Below are 21,598 nucleotides of genomic sequence, written 5' to 3' on the forward strand. Positions count from 1 at the left end.
AACACTGAAACAAATTCCTCGTATGCGCAAGCATACTTGGCAATAAAGCTCTTTCTGATTCTGATTCTTTTAAAGCTTCCTGGTCTCTACGTCACCTGCCTGTAACGTCTCGCTTCTCTATTGGACTGTTTACACACATTTAAGAGTTTACACACGTTTATATTTGATTCATACAGTGATGTGCTGTTAAAGTTTAACTCAAGCTTTAGTGACCATTTTGGTTGTTTAATGCAATACGTTGTTTTAAATTGTCCAAATACATTGTTCAAGTCCCAGGCTTGTTCCAGTCTGGATATTCCCGATAGTATATCTCAAAATTGGGAAGATCGTAATTCAGATCATAGGTTGTGAATTTGTATGATAAGATTATATGATATTATATTTTGGGAAGAGTGCCCACCCCTAACTTACACTTGTGTAGTCCTGCTGTAATCATGACCTCCCCAGCATGATCCACACTGAAAAAAAATCACATTCTTATTGATCTGATACCATCAACCATCAATACCAAATCATCAATAAATCCAAACAACTGAAACAGCATAGGTCGTAGCTTTAGTTTCAGAGAATGCCCGACATTCCACTTGAAAAAAGGACTCTTTTGACCGCCCTTGATACACTCACTGACAAACACAATATCAAAGCAAACATAAGTAAAGCTGCATTAAATATTGCTTTACACAAGCCCAGAAAATCATTTATGTCAATGTCCAACATACTTGAGTTTCTCCAGGTGTTGATCCTCCAGTAGATTATAGAGCACATTTATTCCTGAGTCCCCGGGGTGATTGTAGCTCAGATCCAGTTCTCTCAGGTGTGAGGAGTGTGACCTTATAGCTAAAGTCAGATAATAACAGCCTTCCTTGGTCACCATACAGCCAGATAATCTTAGACACACAAAAAAAAAACACTTATTTCAGTATTTTGTCTCAGTCAGACTTGTGAATTTCACCAATATTTCAGGTAATGTAATGTAATTTGCATTGTTCTCACAATCTCACAATGTTCTTACAAGTCACCTTGATTGCTTAGGCCAGAGGTGTATAATCTTGCACCTGGGGGGGGGGGGGCAACATCCTGCAAAGTTTAGCATCAACCAGCTCCAACATGCTTGCCTAGAAGTTTCTAGTGAGTCTGAAAATCTTGATTAGCTGGTTTAGGTGTGTTTAATTGGGGAAACAGCTAAACTCTTCAGGATAGTGGCACCACAGGAACAGGTTAGGACACCCCTGGCTTAGAGGGTTCTCAACTCTGGCCTTTGAGGTCCACTTTCCTGCACCCCAACCTTGATCAAACACCTGCCAGTAACTTTCTAGTAATCCTGAAGACCTTAGGTTTGTTTGAGATGTGCCTAGCCTTGCCTGAAATTTAGGTGAGAGTAGACAGCTACAGTGAGAAGAGTAGTGAAATAAGTGCAGTCAAGGCAGACAGTTCTGACCTCTCAAAATAGAACAGATAGCTACAAGATCAAAGGTGAATGTTGCATTATTCACACTAATGCACTGTTTTGCTGATAAACATGATATAATTTCAGTTCTGTTGCTTTTATATAAAAATAAATATGATGAGCAAGACACTCAAAGTTCTTACTATTTAATTTCATTCGAAAGACCTATTAACCAACAATTTTTACCTTATACTAACATGTATTTTTTAAATATTTTAGAAATATGGCAACAATTACATATCTCACATAGAGATTGCACTTTCATTGTGTTTGTGAATATTCATGCATAATTGAAACACATAATAACATGATATTAGATAAAAAAAATGATATTAGATGATATTAGATTTAAAGAAAATTAGAAGACAATGCAACATTATGACTGTTTAAAACAATGAGCATTAAGCTGTGGTGTCAGCATGTCGTTTCCCATTGTGCTTTTGGTTAAAGCAGCTGAGGGAGAGCAATGGCGCTCAACTACAGGGCCGACTCACTGTCTCAAAAGATTTTTGGCATATGTCAGTGTGACATCAGAGCAAGGTATATTGTCATCTGACACATTTCTAACTGTCATCTGCATCTTGCGGTGATCACCGGTGATCTGCACAGATTTTGCTCACCTCAAACAACCTCTTTATTAGCTTCTTTATAAACTTTGCAGGAAAGTGGACCTCGAGGGTCAGAGCTGAGAACCCCTGGCTTAGTGAATAATTTACCTTTCAGCCTTCAGTAAAACACCTGGCCAATTATTTATTTAGCAGATATATTTTGATCCACAGTTAACTACACATTTATCTAAAGTGACACTTGCTGTAATACATAGTTTATACATGTTTTATATTTAACACAGAGAGAGAACACAAATGTAATTCTTTCATACCTTTTATCCTTTAATAACTTGAAACTTTCTTAAAATGTTAATGTAAAAAAGTAATGTTCTTAATTACCTTAATATCTCCAGTGTGCAGTTTGGATTCTTCAGCCCAACACAGAGCATTTTCACTCCTGAATCCTGCAGATCATTGTTACTCAGATCCAGCTCTCTAAGTAAGTTTGATGATTGTAGAATGGATGCCAAGCCTTTGCAGGACTGATCAGTAAGATTACAGTTGTCCAATCTACACACACACAAAAAAAAAAACCTCAAAATTATCACTCAACTTAAATAAGCAGTGCGCTAGGTTTTAATTCCCCAAAATAAAGCATTGTACTTCTGTAACTACTCTCTATTTCGCTTTCTCACCTACAACAAATAGGTCATTGTGATTAGACTCATAAGGCCTGTTTTCTCAAAATGAGGTGTGTTCAGGCGCATTGTTGGTGCATTGCTATTTTAATTCAACTGAAATAAACTGCACCATTGACTAACTGAAACCTAGTCTAAAGTCAATGACCAGGTAAGTCTGCTACATGAAAATCATCTGTTATAATCTGAACGGAAATAACAGGAAACTTAAAATGTGCCAATTCTCACATATTATCTTTTCATCTTATAGCTTAAAGAAAAGATGAGTAGCTATGTTCATACAAAATAATCTAACATTTTCTATTAATAAAACAATAACTGATAAGGAAGGCAGATATACTATAATCAATTCTGCCATTAACAATAAAGATTTCACTATTGCCAATATATATGGTCCAAACATGGATGATGAACATTTCTTTCACACTTTCTTCTCAATATTAATAGAGTTCTCACAATAATGGTTATTTTAAAAGAGTGTGGGCTTCCTTCGTTGATGATAAAAACACCCCTGACATATCTGCAACAACAATATGGGAAATAGCTAAATTAGTACTAAGGGGGAAGATTATATCATACTCCACATATCAACATAAAAAGAAAAAAAAAGTTGGTTTTGGAGAATCATTCATCAACTGGATTAAAACTTTATAATACACAGAGGGCATCAGTTATCATTTCAGTTGCTATGAGGGACTAGGCAAGGATGTCCACTCTCTCTACTCCTATTTGCACTATTTATAGGAACCATTAGCAGCTGCAATAAGACAAAATAATAATATCACTGGCTTCTCAATAGAGTATTCATAAAATTTCACTATATGCAGACAATATTTTACTGTTCTTACAAAAAAACTGAAAAAAAAAATCATAGAAGTAATTAACCTCATTAATGAGTATTCTCAAATATCAGATTATACAATAAATTGGCCCAAGTATACAATTTCACCAATAAATAAATCAATAAAGTGTATAGAACATTTGAACATCCCATTTGAAATATAAGAGGCAATATCATTTATCTAGGACCTAAAGCATTGGATGAACTACTGCTATCTCTTATAGGAAGAATTGCCACAATAAAAATGAAATTTGGTTACACTTTATTTTAAGGTGCCCTTGTTACAATGCAAATATATATATATATATATATATATTGTAACGATCTAGAAGTTGTCACCCCTAATTGTCCACACGAGGGCGATGTGTTTCAGAACGTCGCTGATTTGTGAAGCGAAGAATAAAAAAGGAAGTGTTGATATACCTGAGTGTAGAGCGTGGTGAGCGGCATCCACAGATTTGCTCCCCTAAACTGATGTAGTCTGGTTGAGAATGATGTAGTTTGGATAAACTACATGGAGTCTTCTTATTGGGAGAGCCGATCATGTCTACAGTGACCATGCCTACAGAACAGTTTTGGATTTACCAACCTACAAACAGCGGCTGAATCATCACGATTGACACTACGGGATGTTCAAGTATTTCGCTGTATTTATTTTTTCTGTGTGGGAAGATAAGCTTTGGATATTTATAAACACTTTCATGACGGTGTGGATGTCGCCGAAAACACATGAAGCAGCCGAATCTTGATTTAATCCGAACTATGATGCTGGCCAGATTATAATAACGTTACTACTTGTTGCTCTTCTTTTTTTTGTTTGAACTGGTGAAAGAAATCACTGAGCTGTTTGAACTGTTTGAATTGAATCATCGAATCTCTGAACTACTAGCACTGAGATAACGATCGTTTGAACTGGTGAAAGAAGTCACTGAACTGTTTGAACTGTTTGAATTGAATCATCGAATCTCTGAACTACTAGCACTGAGATAACAATCGTTTGAACTGGTGAAAGAAGTCACTGAACTGTTTGAACTGTTTGAATTGAATCATCGAATCTCTGAACTACTAGCACTGAGATAACGATCGTTTGAACTGGTGAAAGAAGTCACTGAACTGTTTGAACTGTTTGAATTGAATCATCGAATCTAGCACTGAGATAATGATCGTTTGAACTGGTGAAAGAAATCACTGAACTGTTTGAATTGAATCATAGAATCTCTGAACTACTAGCACTGAGATAACGATTGCTTGAGCTGGTGAAATGAACTGTTTAAACTGATTCCTTGTGTTCAAACTGGTTGATGTAGAAATTGAGCTCTGTTTAAATTTGAAGTATTGATGGGTTGTGAAAAGGAAATGGAAGATGAGTTCTGTCTTTACTAAAAAAAGAGGTACCTCTAGGTTAGTTATGTAAAGGGTTTATTTTGTTGCATTGACAATCTTGTTTTGGTTTTTTGTTAAATAATTTTGAATGTATTTTTTTTTTGTATATATTAAGAAAGGAGGGCAAAAATGAAATAATACCGTAACACAGCTGGTTTATTATTGTCTATTTACTGTGTCTAAAGCTCAAAAGGGTTCCAAAGGTTTATTTTAATCCAGGTGAATCCTATGTAGAACTGACTTAATAGTTTTTTTTTCTTTTTACTTATAAGTAATTTATAAGTTGGCACCCCAAACCAGTCAGACCGCTACATAAAAAATGGCACCCCAGATGGGACTTTGAGACTGAGCTTTGACAATTGAGTAGACAGACTAAGAATATTGTATTCTTAAGTTTTTTGAATTCCAGTTTGCATGTGGTATTATTTAAGAAACCACTACCTGGCTATTTCTATTTCTATATTGTCACTTCAGAAGTTATGGATTCACTACAGAGAAGTAGTCTTTCTTCTGAACCTCCTTTTTTGCCAGATGCAACAACACACTCTTTGATAGATATGGATTTATGTCCTGATTCTGTATTTTCACCTACCCTGATACCTAGTTTTGTTGATCTGCCCGCACATGAAACTGCTTTTTTACAAAGTTCTGTTGTAGACCAGCTAGTTCCCACTCAGCATAGAATGGCTCAAGAAATCGTAGTTATTAAAAATGATCAACAGAAATTGAAAACTGAGCTTATACATACTATAACAACTTTGCATCAAGATCTAAAATTATTAAACCAGGAAGGACAGAAAAATTTCCTTCAAACTGTAAACCAACAGCTTGAGTATCATCGAACTCAGAGTTCATCAAATGTAAGCTGGCGGTTGGAACGTTTGGAAAAGCAAGTTAAACAGGATATGGAAACCATTGTAAAACCTCTTCAAATTGCTATTGAGAAACTGCAATCAGACTTTCTTGATCAAACCCAACAGCTTAAATTAGTTTCTCAAGAAGTGACATCAATTAAACAAGATAGTATCACACATGCATCAGTGATTCCTATTCCTCAACCTCCTCCTACTACTACTCCTCCTCTTCCTTCACCAGCTAGAGATCTCTCTTCGACCCATCCTGTAGCAACTACTAATGCGGTATCCGCTTCCGTTGTAGTTAATGATGCTGTCAATGCCCCTTATGTGTTGCAATCCACCATGCAGCAGGGTCTTCCAGATCAAGGTTCATTTGGACCAACTGATTTGTTTACCACTGGTGGGGATATCAGTCGACGTGTTAGCGGAAGGATTCCCGTTAAATTGGAGTTTCCTACATTTGGTAAAAAAGAAGATGATCCAGATCCGTTGACATATATTGAGAAATGTCAGGATTATTTAGCTTTGAATCCGCTTTCTAATGAGGAGCTTACCGCCACCCTTCGAAGTGTTCTGCACGGTACTGCCCGTGACTGGTGGGATGTTGCTAGATTTTCTATTTCTACATGGGTTGAATTCCAGACTAGTTTCTTATCAGCTTTTTTGTCAGAAGACTATGTTGACGAATTGGCAGAGAGAATCCGTAATAGAGTACAAGGAGAAAATGAGAGTATAAGGGATTTTGCGTATATGTATTATTCCCTTTGTAGACGTTGGAAACCTGAAATTACGGAAGAGGAGGTCATCAAACTCATCTTGAAAAATATAAATCCTAGCATTGCCAGTGAGTTACGTCGGAGGGTGACCACAGTTGATGAATTAGTTCGTTTAGGACAACAACTGGAGAAAGACAAACAAAATCAACAACAATATGAGCAGCGTAAATGTTTCTCTAATAAAATGACTGTTAAGTCAGAATGTCAGAATCAACAGATTGTAGTTAGAAAGGAACAAGAGAAGGTCTCATCAGTGTTTTGTTGGAAATGCAAAGGGTCACATTCACCTGCCTCTTGTCGTTACTACCCTTCCTCTAAGAATAAAGATGTTTCAAGAAATGGTAATGCACCCCCTTCTGGTCATCAGTCACAGCATACAGTAACTACTGTAATCCAGCAGAGTACGTCTAAAAACAAAGATCAGCATGTTGGTAAAAATAAAAGAGACAGAGTTCCTTTACTGGCTACAGGTGAGATTAGCCCTCCTCAGTTGAGAGTTTCTCTAATGATTCGTCAGTGGAAAGGAGATGCCATTGTAGATACCGGATCATCTTTCATGCTCCTTGCAAAAAAAACTCTGGAATAGTGTAAAGTTGCCTGGAGAAGAACTGCAAGAGTGGGTGGAAGGACCATTGTATTTGGCTAATGGTGAAGCCAAACAACCTCTAGGCTGGACTGAGATAGAAGTTCAACTAAATAATCGCAATTGGTTAGTGCCTGTTGTGGTTATGTCCGAAGAGATGCTTGTTTTTCCCGTAATATTGGGGCTTGACTTCATGTTCTATAGCGGGTTACAGATTGACGTTACAACTAATACCTATTGGTTTAAACCTAATGAAAAACAAAGGTTTTATTTTGATAGTGGCTCTCAGAAGTTGAATGACTGGGGACTGGAACGACCTGTTGCTTTATACACGACCATTCCCCCAATTCCAACGGTTTCCAGTCACGAAGTTGAATTAGCAGACCTGGTAGAAAAGGCAGTCCAGCATGCACATTTGGAAGAGACAGGAAAACTGATGTTGTTAGAACAGCTGCAGAAAAATGTTGATGTTTGTAGCAATCAACTCGGACACACTAAGTTATTAAGTCACCAGATTTTTCTTACTCAGGAAGTGCCTGTGAAACAGAAACCTTATCGAGTTTCCCCAACCAAATTGAAAGCTATGAAAGAACTCATTGATGAAATGTTAGCTGCAGAAGTAATTGAACCTTCTTCCTCTGCTTGGGCTTCCCCAGTGGTCCTTATCCCAAAGAAAACCGGGGGATTACGCTTCTGTGTAGATTATAGAAAACTTAATGCTATTACACATAGCGATGCCTATCCATTGCCCAATATTCAAGAAATTCTGGAATCTTTAGTTGGTGCTTCCATATTCTCTTCACTTGACTTGAACAGTGGTTACTGGCAGGTGCACATGGCCCCTGATTGTCAAGATAAAACTGCCTTTGTGTGTTCCTTTGGGCTATTCCATTTTAAGACTATGCCCTTTGGTCTCAAAAATGCGCCTTCTACGTTTCAACGTTTAATGGAGAGAGTTTTGGGAGACCTTAGAGGAAAGGTTTGTTTGGTCTATTTGGATGACATAATTATTTTCTCACCTAACAAAGACCAACATTTCCAAGACCTGCAGTTGGTGTTGAATAAATTGAGAGAAGCAGGACTCACTGTAAATATGAAGAAGAGTAGGTTTTTCCAGCGCACATTAAAGTTCCTCGGACATGTTGTGTCTGAAGACGGTATCCAGGTTGACTCTGAGAAGACTCAAGCCATCCGTGACTTTCCAATGCCTACCAACTTAAAAAGTCTTCAACGTTTTCTTGGCATGGCAGGTTGGTACCATAGATTTGTGCCAAACTTTTCCCAAATTGCTGAACCTTTAACAGCACTGAAACGAAAAGGAGTACGATTCAAATGGACTGCAGCATGTCAGAATGCTTTCGACAATCTTAAACAACGTCTGATGGAACCTCCTATTTTGGGGCATCCAGACTTTAGTTTACCTTTGGTAATCTATACAGACTCCAGTGACGTTGGCCTAGGAGCAGTTCTTTGTCAGCAAAGACGACCAGGAACTGAAGAAGTTCTTGCTTATGCGAGCCGTACCTTGAACCGAGCTGAACGGAATTATTCTACTACTGAACAAGAGTGTCTTGCCGTAGTCTGGGCACTTGAAAAGTGGCGATACTATTTAGAAGGATGCTACTTCACTGTGGTAACAGACCATTCTTCTTTGAAATGGGTGTTTAAGACCAATAAACCCAGTACCAGACTGATGAGGTGGGCATTACGTCTACAAGAGTTCACCTTTGCAGTTGAATATCGGAGGGGAAAATATAATACTGTTCCTGATGCCTTGTCCCGAATTCCGTCTGATCAGTCAAATTTGTCAACTTGTGCTGTAGCGTTGAAAACCACCAAGGAGGAAGCTCCTGCAGCAGTCTTTCCCCTCACAGATGAGGAGGTATGGAGGGCTCAACAAGATGACAAAGAAGTGCAGGAAATATATCAAAGTATTCTGGAAGATGGGGAGAAAGTCATCAACTCTTCGACAAGACTGACAATTATTGAGGACAAGGTTTACCGTGTAGTACAACTACCCCATCGGTCTTTGTATCAAGTATGGATACCTGTACCCTTGAGATCAAGACTAATGAGTTTCTTTCATGGCGATCCTCTTTCAGGACACCTGGGTAGATATAAGACATATAGGAGATTACAAGCTTTGGTATATTGGCCAAAAATGAGTCTGGATGTGAAGATGTATGTGACCAATTGTCAAACCTGTCAGTGTTACAAACCTGAATCTAAGAAGCCAGCAGGTAAATTGCAGCAAACCCAAACAACAAGGTCTTGGGAAATGTTGGGTGTGGATCTTATGGGTCCCTTTCCCAAAAGCTCTCAGCTGAATTCATATCTGCTAGTTTTTGTTGACTACTATTCCAAATGGGTAGAGATTTTTCCCTTGCGAAAAGCAACCGCTGGAATAGTGTCCAAGTTGATGGTTAAGGAAATTTTTACTCGCTGGGGAGTACCCGATTTTGTGCTTTCAGATCAAGGACCTCAGTTTGTGTCCGAAATATTCTCTGAGACCTGTAAAGGATGGAATTTAACACAGAAATTCACCACGGCTTACCATCCTCAAACGAATTTCACAGAACGAGTAAATCGCACTCTGAAGACCATGGTAGCCTCTTATGTTGGCTCACATCACCACCATTGGGATCAGCACCTTCATGAATTTCGTTTCGCTCTCAATTCATCTGTACAAGAATCTACAGGTGTTACACCTGCTGAGTTAAATCTCAATAGGCTACTCAGAGGTCCGTTAGACATGGTGTTACAGCCTCAGGATGTTGCTCCGGATAATTCAATGTATAGTAATATTGCTCAACTTCAAGATTTGAAGGATCTTGTTGCAAAGAATCTTTACAGAGCACGTCTTCGTCAAAAGAGGAATTATGACCGCAAAAGAAGGGAACTTTCATTCAAAGTAAATGACAGAGTTTGGTTGCGTTCGCATCCTCTCTCAAAAGCGGAGAAAAAATTTTCTGCCAAACTTGCCCCCAAGTGGCAGGGCCCCTATCGAATTGTTCGTCGAATGGGTCCTTTAACTTACCAAGTGGTACAGGAAAAAACAGGAGAGGATTTACGAGTTACACACATCACTCAACTCAAAGCTTGTTATCCTACTGCTCAACAATTAGATGAGATACAGCATCGTCAGCTGGTGGAAATATTCAAGGAAGAGGATGATGAGGGAGAATTCCTTGGATTTTCAGATCTTAATGATCTGAAAAATGATAAGAAAAAAACAGATTCGGCTTATTAGAGGGGGAAGGGAGTGTAACGATCTAGAAGTTGTCACCCCTAATTGTCCACACGAGGGCGATGTGTTTCAGAACGTCGCTGATTTGTGAAGCGAAGAATAAAAAAGGAAGTGTTGATATACCTGAGTGTAGAGCGTGGTGAGCGGCATCCACAGATTTGCTCCCCTAAACTGATGTAGTCTGGTTGAGAATGATGTAGTTTGGATAAACTACATGGAGTCTTCTTATTGGGAGAGCCGATCATGTCTACAGTGACCATGCCTACAGAACAGTTTTGGATTTACCAACCTACAAACAGCGGCTGAATCATCACGATTGACACTACGGGATGTTCAAGTATTTCGCTGTATTTATTTTTTCTGTGTGGGAAGATAAGCTTTGGATATTTATAAACACTTTCATGACGGTGTGGATGTCGCCGAAAACACATGAAGCAGCCGAATCTTGATTTTATCCGAACTATGATGCTGGCCAGATTATAATAACGTTACTACTTGTTGCTCTTCTTTTTTTTGTTTGAACTGGTGAAAGAAATCACTGAGCTGTTTGAACTGTTTGAATTGAATCATCGAATCTCTGAACTACTAGCACTGAGATAACGATCGTTTGAACTGGTGAAAGAAGTCACTGAACTGTTTGAACTGTTTGAATTGAATCATCGAATCTCTGAACTACTAGCACTGAGATAACAATCGTTTGAACTGGTGAAAGAAGTCACTGAACTGTTTGAACTGTTTGAATTGAATCATCGAATCTCTGAACTACTAGCACTGAGATAACGATCGTTTGAACTGGTGAAAGAAGTCACTGAACTGTTTGAACTGTTTGAATTGAATCATCGAATCTAGCACTGAGATAATGATCGTTTGAACTGGTGAAAGAAATCACTGAACTGTTTGAATTGAATCATAGAATCTCTGAACTACTAGCACTGAGATAACGATTGCTTGAGCTGGTGAAATGAACTGTTTAAACTGATTCCTTGTGTTCAAACTGGTTGATGTAGAAATTGAGCTCTGTTTAAATTTGAAGTATTGATGGGTTGTGAAAAGGAAATGGAAGATGAGTTCTGTCTTTACTAAAAAAAGAGGTACCTCTAGGTTAGTTATGTAAAGGGTTTATTTTGTTGCATTGACAATCTTGTTTTGGTTTTTTGTTAAATAATTTTGAATGTATTTTTTTTTTTGTATATATTAAGAAAGGAGGGCAAAAATGAAATAATACCGTAACACAGCTGGTTTATTATTGTCTATTTACTGTGTCTAAAGCTCAAAAGGGTTCCAAAGGTTTATTTTAATCCAGGTGAATCCTATGTAGAACTGACTTAATAGTTTTTTTTTCTTTTTACTTATAAGTAATTTATAAGTTGGCACCCCAAACCAGTCAGACCGCTACAATATATATTTAAGTTCTGAGTAATAATAGTTAACTAGGAAGAGAAGGGAGGGAAAAGGAAAAATAAATCATCTAAATATGCTTACAACCAATATTATTATATTATATAAAGTATATAGAATATAAGGAAACATATAAGACAAAAAGACTATAGATTATGTGGTATTGCTTCTTTTTTCTTTTTCTTTTCGTTATCTAATCTCGGTAGTCCATAAATTATGCCAGTGTAAAGCATGTATGCAAACTCAAGTAAATATGCCTATGACTTATATTACGATTATTACTTTTATTTACTATAAGCCTTATTATTTAGAAATTTTATTTTATTTTATTTTATCTCCAAACCCCCCACCTTTTTTCTTCCTTCCTTCCTTTTTTTCCTTTTTTTCTTTGTTTTTTCTTTCTCTTAATTCTTCGAACCTCCCCTGCATCCAATTTTTTAACAACCTCCTTGGAGTTCACAGAGAGAGAGATAACCGAGGGGTTATCACAGAACCACATGGCCGACGGGTCTTACAACATCCTAGTCACCATAGAGGTCAGGACCAGGGAAACGGGCACATGATCAGATGTGTCCAATCCTGCTCCTAGGCTACGTTTACATTAATCCGGATACATTTGAAAACGGAGTTTTCATTTTGAAACGCTCTCCGTCCACACTAGCGTTTCCAAGCGTTTTCCAAAAGTTTCTCATCCACACTGAAACGTAGGAAAACATCAAATTCGCCTTACTACGCATGCGTAAAGCCTCCAAAATTATACAGACGTAATAAGTTTTCACGCAATTCTTCTGGCGGGATAATTTATGGAAATATCTCATCCTCCACTGACGCGTCTATATCGCGCTCAGGGCCGCTGCTGGCCAAATGGGTGCCCTAAGCAGAAATTTACTTTTGTGCCCCCTCCCCCAAATATTACAGAAGTAAAAATAAAATAGGCTAATAAAAAAAAACACCTACTATAGGGGCCAAAATAGAACTTTATTCAAATAAAAGTAAATAGTAAATACATAAATAAATTGTATAATTTATAAATTACAATTGCAGCTCTACAGCAAAAAATACAAACTAAAATATTAAACAAGGAATTCGATCATCATGTAAGTGTAACAACTGCATTTACCAGGCCTTTGGTGACCTTTTCAGGCATTTCTATTAAAATTGTAATATAAACTGTTAATTTTGTATTAGATTATGTATTTTAACACTGTTATTTAATTACACTATATGGTCATTATTAATCAATAATCATAATTACCATAATTGTTTTAATATAATGCATTTTAAGTCATTTGTTTACTTAGATATGCCTGTATTCATATTAAGAAAGATGCGTTAGTCGTGAAATTATTACCGACATTAAAACACATTATTAACGTCGACAGAATAATATAAAGTTTCACAGGATTATGAAAGTATACCTGAAAGTGATGCACGGGCTTCATCTTGGGCTTTTTTTTTTTCGTTTCTCGGCGCCGGACTGTTGATGTCTCTTTCCAGGACCAGGCATATTGTTCATCAATTATTATCATCATTTTTGGCCAAATAGGCAGCCGTAAACAGAGGTGAGGGCGCGTCGCGGCGCAGATGCTGCGCGTCACCACGTGTGCTTACTAGCCTAGTCTGCGTTCACCGTAAAATGCAATATATACATTTATATTTTTATATTTTTGTTTATTTGTGTATGTATATTATTAATATTAATTTATTATTATAATATATAAAAACGTTTTTTTTGAGCAGCTGGGATGGTGCCCCCCGGGAGTTGGTGCCCTACGCAGACTGCGTACTCTGCGTATAGGGAGCGGCGGTACTGATCGCGCTCATTCATATTGTATCTGAAAAGCAGTTGTCGTCATGTTTTTTTCAGGACAGCAAAAGTAAATTTTCTGTCATCATTTTAGGACTGCAATTTGAAGAGTGTAAAAGGTAAATCTCTTTAGCAGCAGTGTGACAGTGAATAGCACAGGCACAATTACTGGTGTAAACATAGATATCTATTGGTACAATATGCGTCACATGACTAAATATGCGCCATCGTTTCCAAAAGCCTCCGTTTTCACAGTCCACACTACAACGTGAAAACGGCATTTTCAAATTTATCCACTTTGGCCGGAGTTTTTAGAAATAATCGTTTTTTGTGATAAAAACGGGGTTTTCGTGTAAATGACAGGCTAAACCGCAGGGAAATATCTGCATTTTCCCTTCGTGTAAACGGGGCCTTAGATGGTCACTTTCCTGCAGAGTTTAGCTCTAATACTTACCTAAATGTTTTCTTTAAAAAAAATGAAGAGGTGGTGATGTTTATCTTTACAGGCAAAAGGGTCAGATAATGTATTGAGTAATGTTCCTAATGCTCTCTGGGCTGTTCTCTGTGTGTTCTCTTTGAAGCACAGTGGATGAGATTCAGCAGAAGAGTGGTATGTGGCACATGGTGTGGAGGCTTCTTGCTCTTTTAATATGTGAAATAATTGTGCTGGTTTGATGTTTATCACTGATTCTTTTCTTGAAATATTCTTCCCTTCTGAGACTCGTTGAATCCCTGAATTTCTGTCTGGCGGTCGATGTATTTGGAGGGAATCTGTTTGGCTGCAGCTGGTCTGGAGCTGCTCTAGATGTAAAACCCTGTTGAAAAAAACAGCATATGCTGGTTTAAGCTGGTCCTTTGCTGGTTCATGCTGGTGCTTAGCTGGTTTATGCTGGTCCTTTGTTGGTTTATGCTGGTCTTTCATCAGCAACATGACCAGATAAAGAGCAGCATAAACCAGCTAAAACCAGCATCAAAACCTACTTAACCAGCATATGCTGTTTTGTTTTTTTTCAACATGGTAGTGAAGAGGACTCCTTACTCTTAGCTTAAAGGAACACTCCACTTTTTTTGGAAATAGGCTCATTCTCCAACTCCCCCCGAGTTAATAAGCTGATTTTTACCGTTTTGAAATCCATTCAGTCGTTCTCCTGTTCTGGCGATATCACTTTTAGCATAGCTTAGCATAGATCATTGAATCCTATTAGACCATTAGCATCGCGTTCAAAAATGACCAACGAGTTTCCATATTTGTTGTATTTAAAATTTGACTCTTCTGTAGTTATATCGTGCACTAAGACCGGTGGAAATGCAAAGCTGCGAGTTTCTAGGCTGATAAGATTAGGAACTACACTTCCATTCCGGCGTAATAGTCAAGGAAGTTTGCTGCCGTAATATGGCCGAAGCAGGCGGAGTATTATCAGAAATTAGTTCCCAGCTAGTTTAGCATTTGCACATGTGCTGCGTGGTATTACTGCTCCTGCTTCAGCCTTATTACGGCAGCAAACTTCCTTGACTATTACGCCGGAATGGGAGTGTAGTTCCTAATCTTATCAGCCTAGAAAAAAGCTTTGCATTTGCACCGGTCTTAGTACACGATATAACTACTGAAGTGTCAAATTTTAAATACAACAAATATGGAAACTCGTTGGTCATTTTTGAACGCGATGCTAATGGTCTAATAGGATTCAATGATCTATGCTAAGCTATGCTAAAAGTGATATCGCCAGAACAGGAGAGCGGCTGAATGGATTTCAAAACAGTAAAACTCAACTTATTACATCAGGGGGAGTTGGAGAATGAGCCTATTTCCAAAAAAAGTGGAGTGTTCCTTTAAGACTTCTCTCTATTTGTTTGTCTCAGCAGCTTTGTGAACAGGTTTTAAAAGAAAACTTAGTTAAAAAAAACTTTTACTGCTATTTAGGACAACTCTTAGTGGTAAGATAAAATGTTTTGTAAATACAGGCCCTGATCTTGAAGTTTAGGATAAAAGTTCATCAGAAGTCTGTGAAGACTCTACTGTTGATCCTTATTCAAGTTCAGCTCTTGAAATGGAAGCACAAACATGAAATCTATATATATTTCCCTCTACCCAATCCAGAATGAATTTCTGCACTGAAACAGTTTTTTAAAATATTTTTAAAATATTTCAGAAAAGGGCTCCAGACTCTCAAAAAAAGTTTAGGCTTTTGCTTTGTTGCGAACCAAATTTTTTCCATCTTGAGAGCATGTAAAAAGTCAAAAACCCACTGACGGTAAGGAGGTGTAGCTGCTGACTTCCAATTCATAAGAATAAGTCGCCTAGCCAGTAGAGTTGCGAAGGCTACACTATCAGCCTGTAATGTATTTAATTTAACAGATTCTGGCAAAATGCCAAACAGTGCTGTTAAGGGGTTGGGGTCTATTGGTATAGAAAAAATAACAGAAAAACACCTAAAAACTTTCCTCCAAAAGTCAGACAGTTTCGGGCAAGACCAGAAAGAATGCAGTAACGTAGCTGGTTCAATTGAGCATCGAAGGCAGGTTGGGTCAAAATCTGGGAATATTTTGTTTAATTTTGTTCTAGACCAACCTTGAACTGTATAAGAATGTGTCTAGCATTTATAGATGATGAGTGTATACGAGTAAGAATTAGATCCCAGATATTCTCCTCAAACGTCAAATTCAATTCCTCCTCCCAAAGTGCCTTCAATGGACGCATTGAGGGGGACTGTTTTGTGTTGATTATAGAATATATTTTAGAAATGACCCCTTTCAAAGATGTATGTAGGCCTAGGATATCATCAAGTATACTTTTAGATGGTAGAAATGGAAAATTAGAAAACTGCTTACTAATAAAGTTCCGAATCTGGAAGTATCTAAATAAATGTGAGCTGGGTAAATCAAACTTTTCTCGAAGTTGAGTAAAGGATGCAAAATTATTGTCAATGTATAGCTGATTAACTGTAGCTAAACCATGTTCCCTCCATATATTAAAGGCCCTATCCATCAGTGAGGGTGGAAATGAAATATTGCAAAAAACTGGTGCCATAGTACAAGAGTCTTTAAGGTCTAACGCAAAACGGAATTGAGGCCAAATCCTTAATGAATGTTTAACAACTGGGTTTTTTTTTTTATTAAAGTAGTATACTTAAAGGGAACTGGTACACTTAGTGAGGATGTTAAAGTTGCTGGAGAACAGGAGGCAGCTTCCATCAGTACCCACTCAGACTTCTTTAATTGTAAATACTGCTGCACCCAATATAACAGATTCCTAATGTTTGCTGCCCAATAATAGGTTTGAAAATTTGGCAGAGCCAGGCCACCCAAACACTTTGGTTTCATAAGATGACTTTGATTAAATTGTTTGGACTTACTCCATATGAAAGAAGAAATAGTTCGTTGCAAATTTGTGAAAAAAGATTTTGGAATAAAAATAGGAAGGCACTGGAAAAAATATAAAAATTTAGGAAGTACATTCATTTTGATAACATTCACCCTCCCTATCAAAGATAGAGGGAGACATTTCCAGGACACAAAGAGAGACTTAACATGATTATACAGAGGACTAACGTTGGCACTAAAAAGGTCAGAGTATTTACGGGTCACCTGAATCCCCAAATATTTAAAATGATTTCTTACCATCTTGAACTGAAAATCTGAATATGAAATTTGAAGGGAAGATGAGTTCAATGGGAACAGTTCACTTTTACAGAAATTTAGTTTGTATCCTGAGAAACTGCTAAAGGTATCTAAAATAGAAAGAACTTGAGGAATTGAAGAAAGAGGATTAGATAAGAAAAGAAGAAGGTCATCCGCATATAAAGAGACCTTATGCACTATACCTGCACAGGTGATACCACAAACCTGTGCATTGGAACGTAGGGCAATTGCAAGGGGCTCAATAGCTACGGCAGATAACAATGGGGAAAGGGGACAACCCTGTCTTGTGTCCCGATGTAGTTTGAAATACTCTGAAAAGACATTATTAGTGCGTACAGAAGCTTTGGGAGCTGCATATAAAATTTTAATCCAAGAAATAAATACGGGGCCAAATCCAAATTTTCCTAAGACTTTTAAGAGATAGTTCCATTCGACGCGATCAAACGCCTTTTCCCGCGTCAAGTGACAGTATCACCTCTGGATCATCTGAATGGGAAGAATATACTATATTAAAAAGGCGTCTAATGTTAGAAAAAGAATATCTGTCCCAAATAAAGCCAGTTTGATCAGGTGAAATTATTTGACCCATAAAATTTTCTAAACGGATAGATAGAAGTTTGGCTAAGATTTTATAGTCACAATTTAACAAGGAGATAGGATGATATGAACCACATTCTAATGGGTTCGTGTCTTTCTTTAGGAGCAGCGAAATTGTTGCTTGATAGAAACTCGCAGGCAAACCACCATTCTGAAGACTTTCTTTGAAAACTAAATGCAGAATTGGGCTTAGCAAATTAGAAAAGACTTTATAAAATTCAGACGGAAATCCGTCAGGCCCTGGGGCCTTACCAGATTTCAAAGACGCTATAGATTCCTTAATTTCTTCAATTTGAATGTTTTCTTCTAATGAGTCACGAGACAACTTATTAATAGTAGAAAATTCAATCCCATTAAGAAAAGAGTTCATTGCAAAAGCATCTGGCGGAGATTCCGAGGAATATAAATTAACATAAAATTGCTTAAATTCTGAATTTATTTCTTTATAGTTTACAGTGATGGCTCCTGATTGTGATCTTAGCTTGGGAATCATTCGTGATGCTTCAGCCTCCCGAATCTGCCGGTCAAGCAATTTCCCTGTCCTATCACTGTATTCATAAACCCTATGCTGAGCACGCAGAAACAATTTTTCAGCTCCATCGGTTGATATTATGTCATATTCTGCCTGTAAGAGCTGGCATTCTTCAAAAAGTTCAGGGGAGGGGTTAGAAGCATACTGGCTATCAATAAGCGCTATGGAGTTAGATATTTCTTTAAATCGTCTTTTCTTCTCTTGATTTTTATGGGATGAATAAGAAATTATTAGACCACGTAAATAACATTTCAGGCATTCCCAAATAGTAGAGTATGACATGCCTGGGGTAGTTGTTACGCCAGGCTAGCAGAGGGAGCCCTTACCCCCACTGACTGTTGCTGCTCCCTCTGCTGCCTCTATGGTAGCTTCCTGTCTATCTGCCATAAAAGCCAGCCCAACACACTTACACACTGCGAAGTATTGATTTGCTGTTGTGAACTCTACCAAGCGTTTTCCTTGCTCCCAGGTCTTCCCTTGTTGTTTTCCCCTAGCCATAGTTCTGTTTTTGTTTTCTCAGTCTTAGCCTTAGTTTCCCAGTTTCTTGTTTTCATTTTCATTGTTTCCTTTGGACTGCCCACCTGGATTTGACCCACGCCTGTTGTGTCGGATTACGCTCTTGGATTGTCTTCGCTGTTGATGTTTGCTGGTGATTTCGACCCTGTCTGTCTGTCTACGATCTTCATAATAAAGCCTTGCGTTTGGATCCCCACTCTCAGTCGTCCCGTTTGTAACAGAATACTTCGCCACATCCCGGATCCAGCGGCTTTACCCACCAGCAGTACACCCCACCAAGAATGGATTCAGCAGGAAGTTTGTCCAACCCCGTAAGTCTACTTTGCTCCATCTTTCAAAATGGCAGTCCCATCGAGCATTATGTGAGGGAGTTCATGGCTTATTGTTACCTGGCACCTTGCAATGAAACCATAATCAAGGAATGTTTCTGGAGTGGGTTGGACACAGATATCAGAGACAATTTACCCGATGAGGACCCTAGTTGGAGCCTCACACAGTTTATTGACTTTGTGTTGTTGCACTGTGGATCTCCGTACACTATGGGAGTACTAGAAGGGCCTCAGCACAAGATGTCTGCTAGCTCAGAGCCTCAGCACAAGATGTATGCCAGCCTAGAGCCACAGCACAAGATGTCTGCTAGCCCAAAGCCCGTTCACAAGATGGCCGCCATTTCAAAGCCTGTTCATGAGATGGCTGCCTTTCCTGAGCCTGTTCACAAGATGGCTGCCTTTCCAGAACCTGCTCACAGGATGACTATTCTTCCTGAGTCTGCATTCAAGATGGCCGCCCTATTGGACCCAGCTCACAAGAGGACTACCACGCCCAAGTTCTCTCGCAAGATGGCTGCCCCCCCAAGGCCCGTTCACAAGATGGCCGCCATCCCCAAGCCTGTCCACCAGATGGCTGTCCCTCCTGAGCCCGTTCATAAGATGGCCGCCTTTCCTGAGTCTGCACCCAAAATGGCCGCCCTTCCAGATCCTGTTCGCAAGATGGCCGCTCTTCCTGAGCCTGCTCACAAGATGGCTGCCGCCACTCCAGAGTCTGCACTCAAGATGGCTACCGCCACGCCCAAGTCTCCTCACAAGATGGCTGTCTCTCCACAACCACTGCCCAAGATGGCTGCCACGCCCAAGTCCTCTTGCAAGATGGCCGCCACGCCAGAGCCTGCTGCAAAGATGGCCACCACGCCAGAGCCTGCTGCAAAGATGGCCGCCACGCCAGAGCCTGCTGCAAAGATGGCCGCCACGCCAGAGCCTGCTGCAAAGATGGCCACCACGCCAGAGCCTGCTGCAAAGATGGCCACCACGCCAGAGCCTGCTGCAAAGATGGTCGCCATGCCAGAGCCTGCTGCTAAGATGGCCGCCACGTCCGAGCCTGCACCCAAGATGGCCGCCACGCCCAAGCTTGCACACAAAATGGCCGCCACATCTGAGCCTGCACGCAAGATGGCCACCATACCTGAGTCTGTCGTCAACATGGTGGCTACTGCATCAGACCCTAACCCTTCCATGGCCTATCAGAGGCTAATATCAAGCTTGGAGGACCCACCACTGCGGTCAGCACAAACAGCCAAGCCTGTGATTGTTAAAGTTACGTCAGCCAAGCCAGCACCTGCTAACGCCACGTCAGCCAAGCCAGCACCTGCTAACGCCACGTCAACCAAGCCAGCACCTGCTAACGCCACGTCAGCCAAGCCAGCACCTGCTAACGCCACGTCAACCAAGCCAGCATCTGCTAACGCCACGTCAGCCAAGCCAGCACCTGCTAACGCCACGTCAACCAAGCCAGCATCTGCTAACGCCATGTCTACTAAGCCAGCGACTGCTAGCGTCACGTCTGCCAAGCCAACGCTCGTTAGCATCGCATCAGTCCAGCCACAGTCTGTTCAAGTTATGTCTGCTGTTCCTGTAAAAGCAAGTTACATCATGGCTGCTGTCTCTGCCAAGTCCAGTCACGTCACAGCTGCTGTTCCTGCAAGGTCAAGTTACGTCACAGCAGCTGTTCCTTCAGAGTCGTATCAAAACACCACTTCACATCCTGAATCAAGTCCAGTCAAGCCATGTCCAGTCACAGCCGCTCCAGCCAGGCCATATCCAGTCACAGCTGCTCCAGCCTGGTCAAGTCCAATCTCAACGGTGCCAGCCACGCCTATGTTACGCCAGGCCAGCAGAGGGAGCCCTTACCCCCACTGACTGTTGCTGCTCCCTCTGCTGCCTCTATGGTAGCTTCCTGTCTATCTGCCATAAAAGCCAGCCCAACACACTTACACACTGCGAAGTATTGATTTGCTGTTGCGAACTCTACCAAGCGTTTTCCTTGCTCCCAGGTCTTCCCTTGTTGTTTTCCCCTAGCCATAGTTCTGTTTTTGTTTTCTCAGTCTTAGCCTTAGTTTCCCAGTTTCTTGTTTTCATTTTCATTGTTTCCTTTGGACTGCCCACCTGGATTTGACCCACGCCTGTTGTGTCGGATCACGCTCTTGGATTGTCTTCGCTGTTGATGTTTGCTGGTGATTTCGACCCTGTCTGTCTGTCTACGATCTTCATAATAAAGCCTTGCGTTTGGATCCCCACTCTCAGTCGTCACGTTTGTAACAGTAGTATTGACTTCTATGAAATTTGATACACTGGAAGAGATAAATTCAATAAAATCCTTGTCAGATAATAGACCTGGATTAAGACGCCACTGAGAGCATTTAGGTGGCTAATGTGGAATTTGAAGTTCTAATATAA

At 39.6% G+C, this 21,598-nt stretch overlaps 1 protein-coding gene across 1 annotated transcript in view; it reads right to left on the reverse strand.

The window, feature by feature from the left end:
• The window catches only part of LOC141291554 (neoverrucotoxin subunit beta-like), a 46,934-nt gene that overhangs the window by 11,156 nt on the left and 14,180 nt on the right, over positions 1–21,598 (reverse strand). The window contains exons 4-6 of the mRNA XM_073823709.1: positions 2,395–2,565; positions 720–887; positions 412–458 (exon numbers count right to left, since the gene is read on the reverse strand). Of these exons, the coding sequence (XP_073679810.1) occupies positions 412–458; positions 720–887; positions 2,395–2,565 (386 nt within the window). The remainder of the gene's footprint in view (positions 1–411; positions 459–719; positions 888–2,394; positions 2,566–21,598) is intronic.

This window comes from Garra rufa, chromosome 18, assembly GCF_049309525.1.
Source record: "Garra rufa chromosome 18, GarRuf1.0, whole genome shotgun sequence".
Classification (NCBI taxonomy): domain Eukaryota; kingdom Metazoa; phylum Chordata; class Actinopteri; order Cypriniformes; family Cyprinidae; genus Garra; species Garra rufa.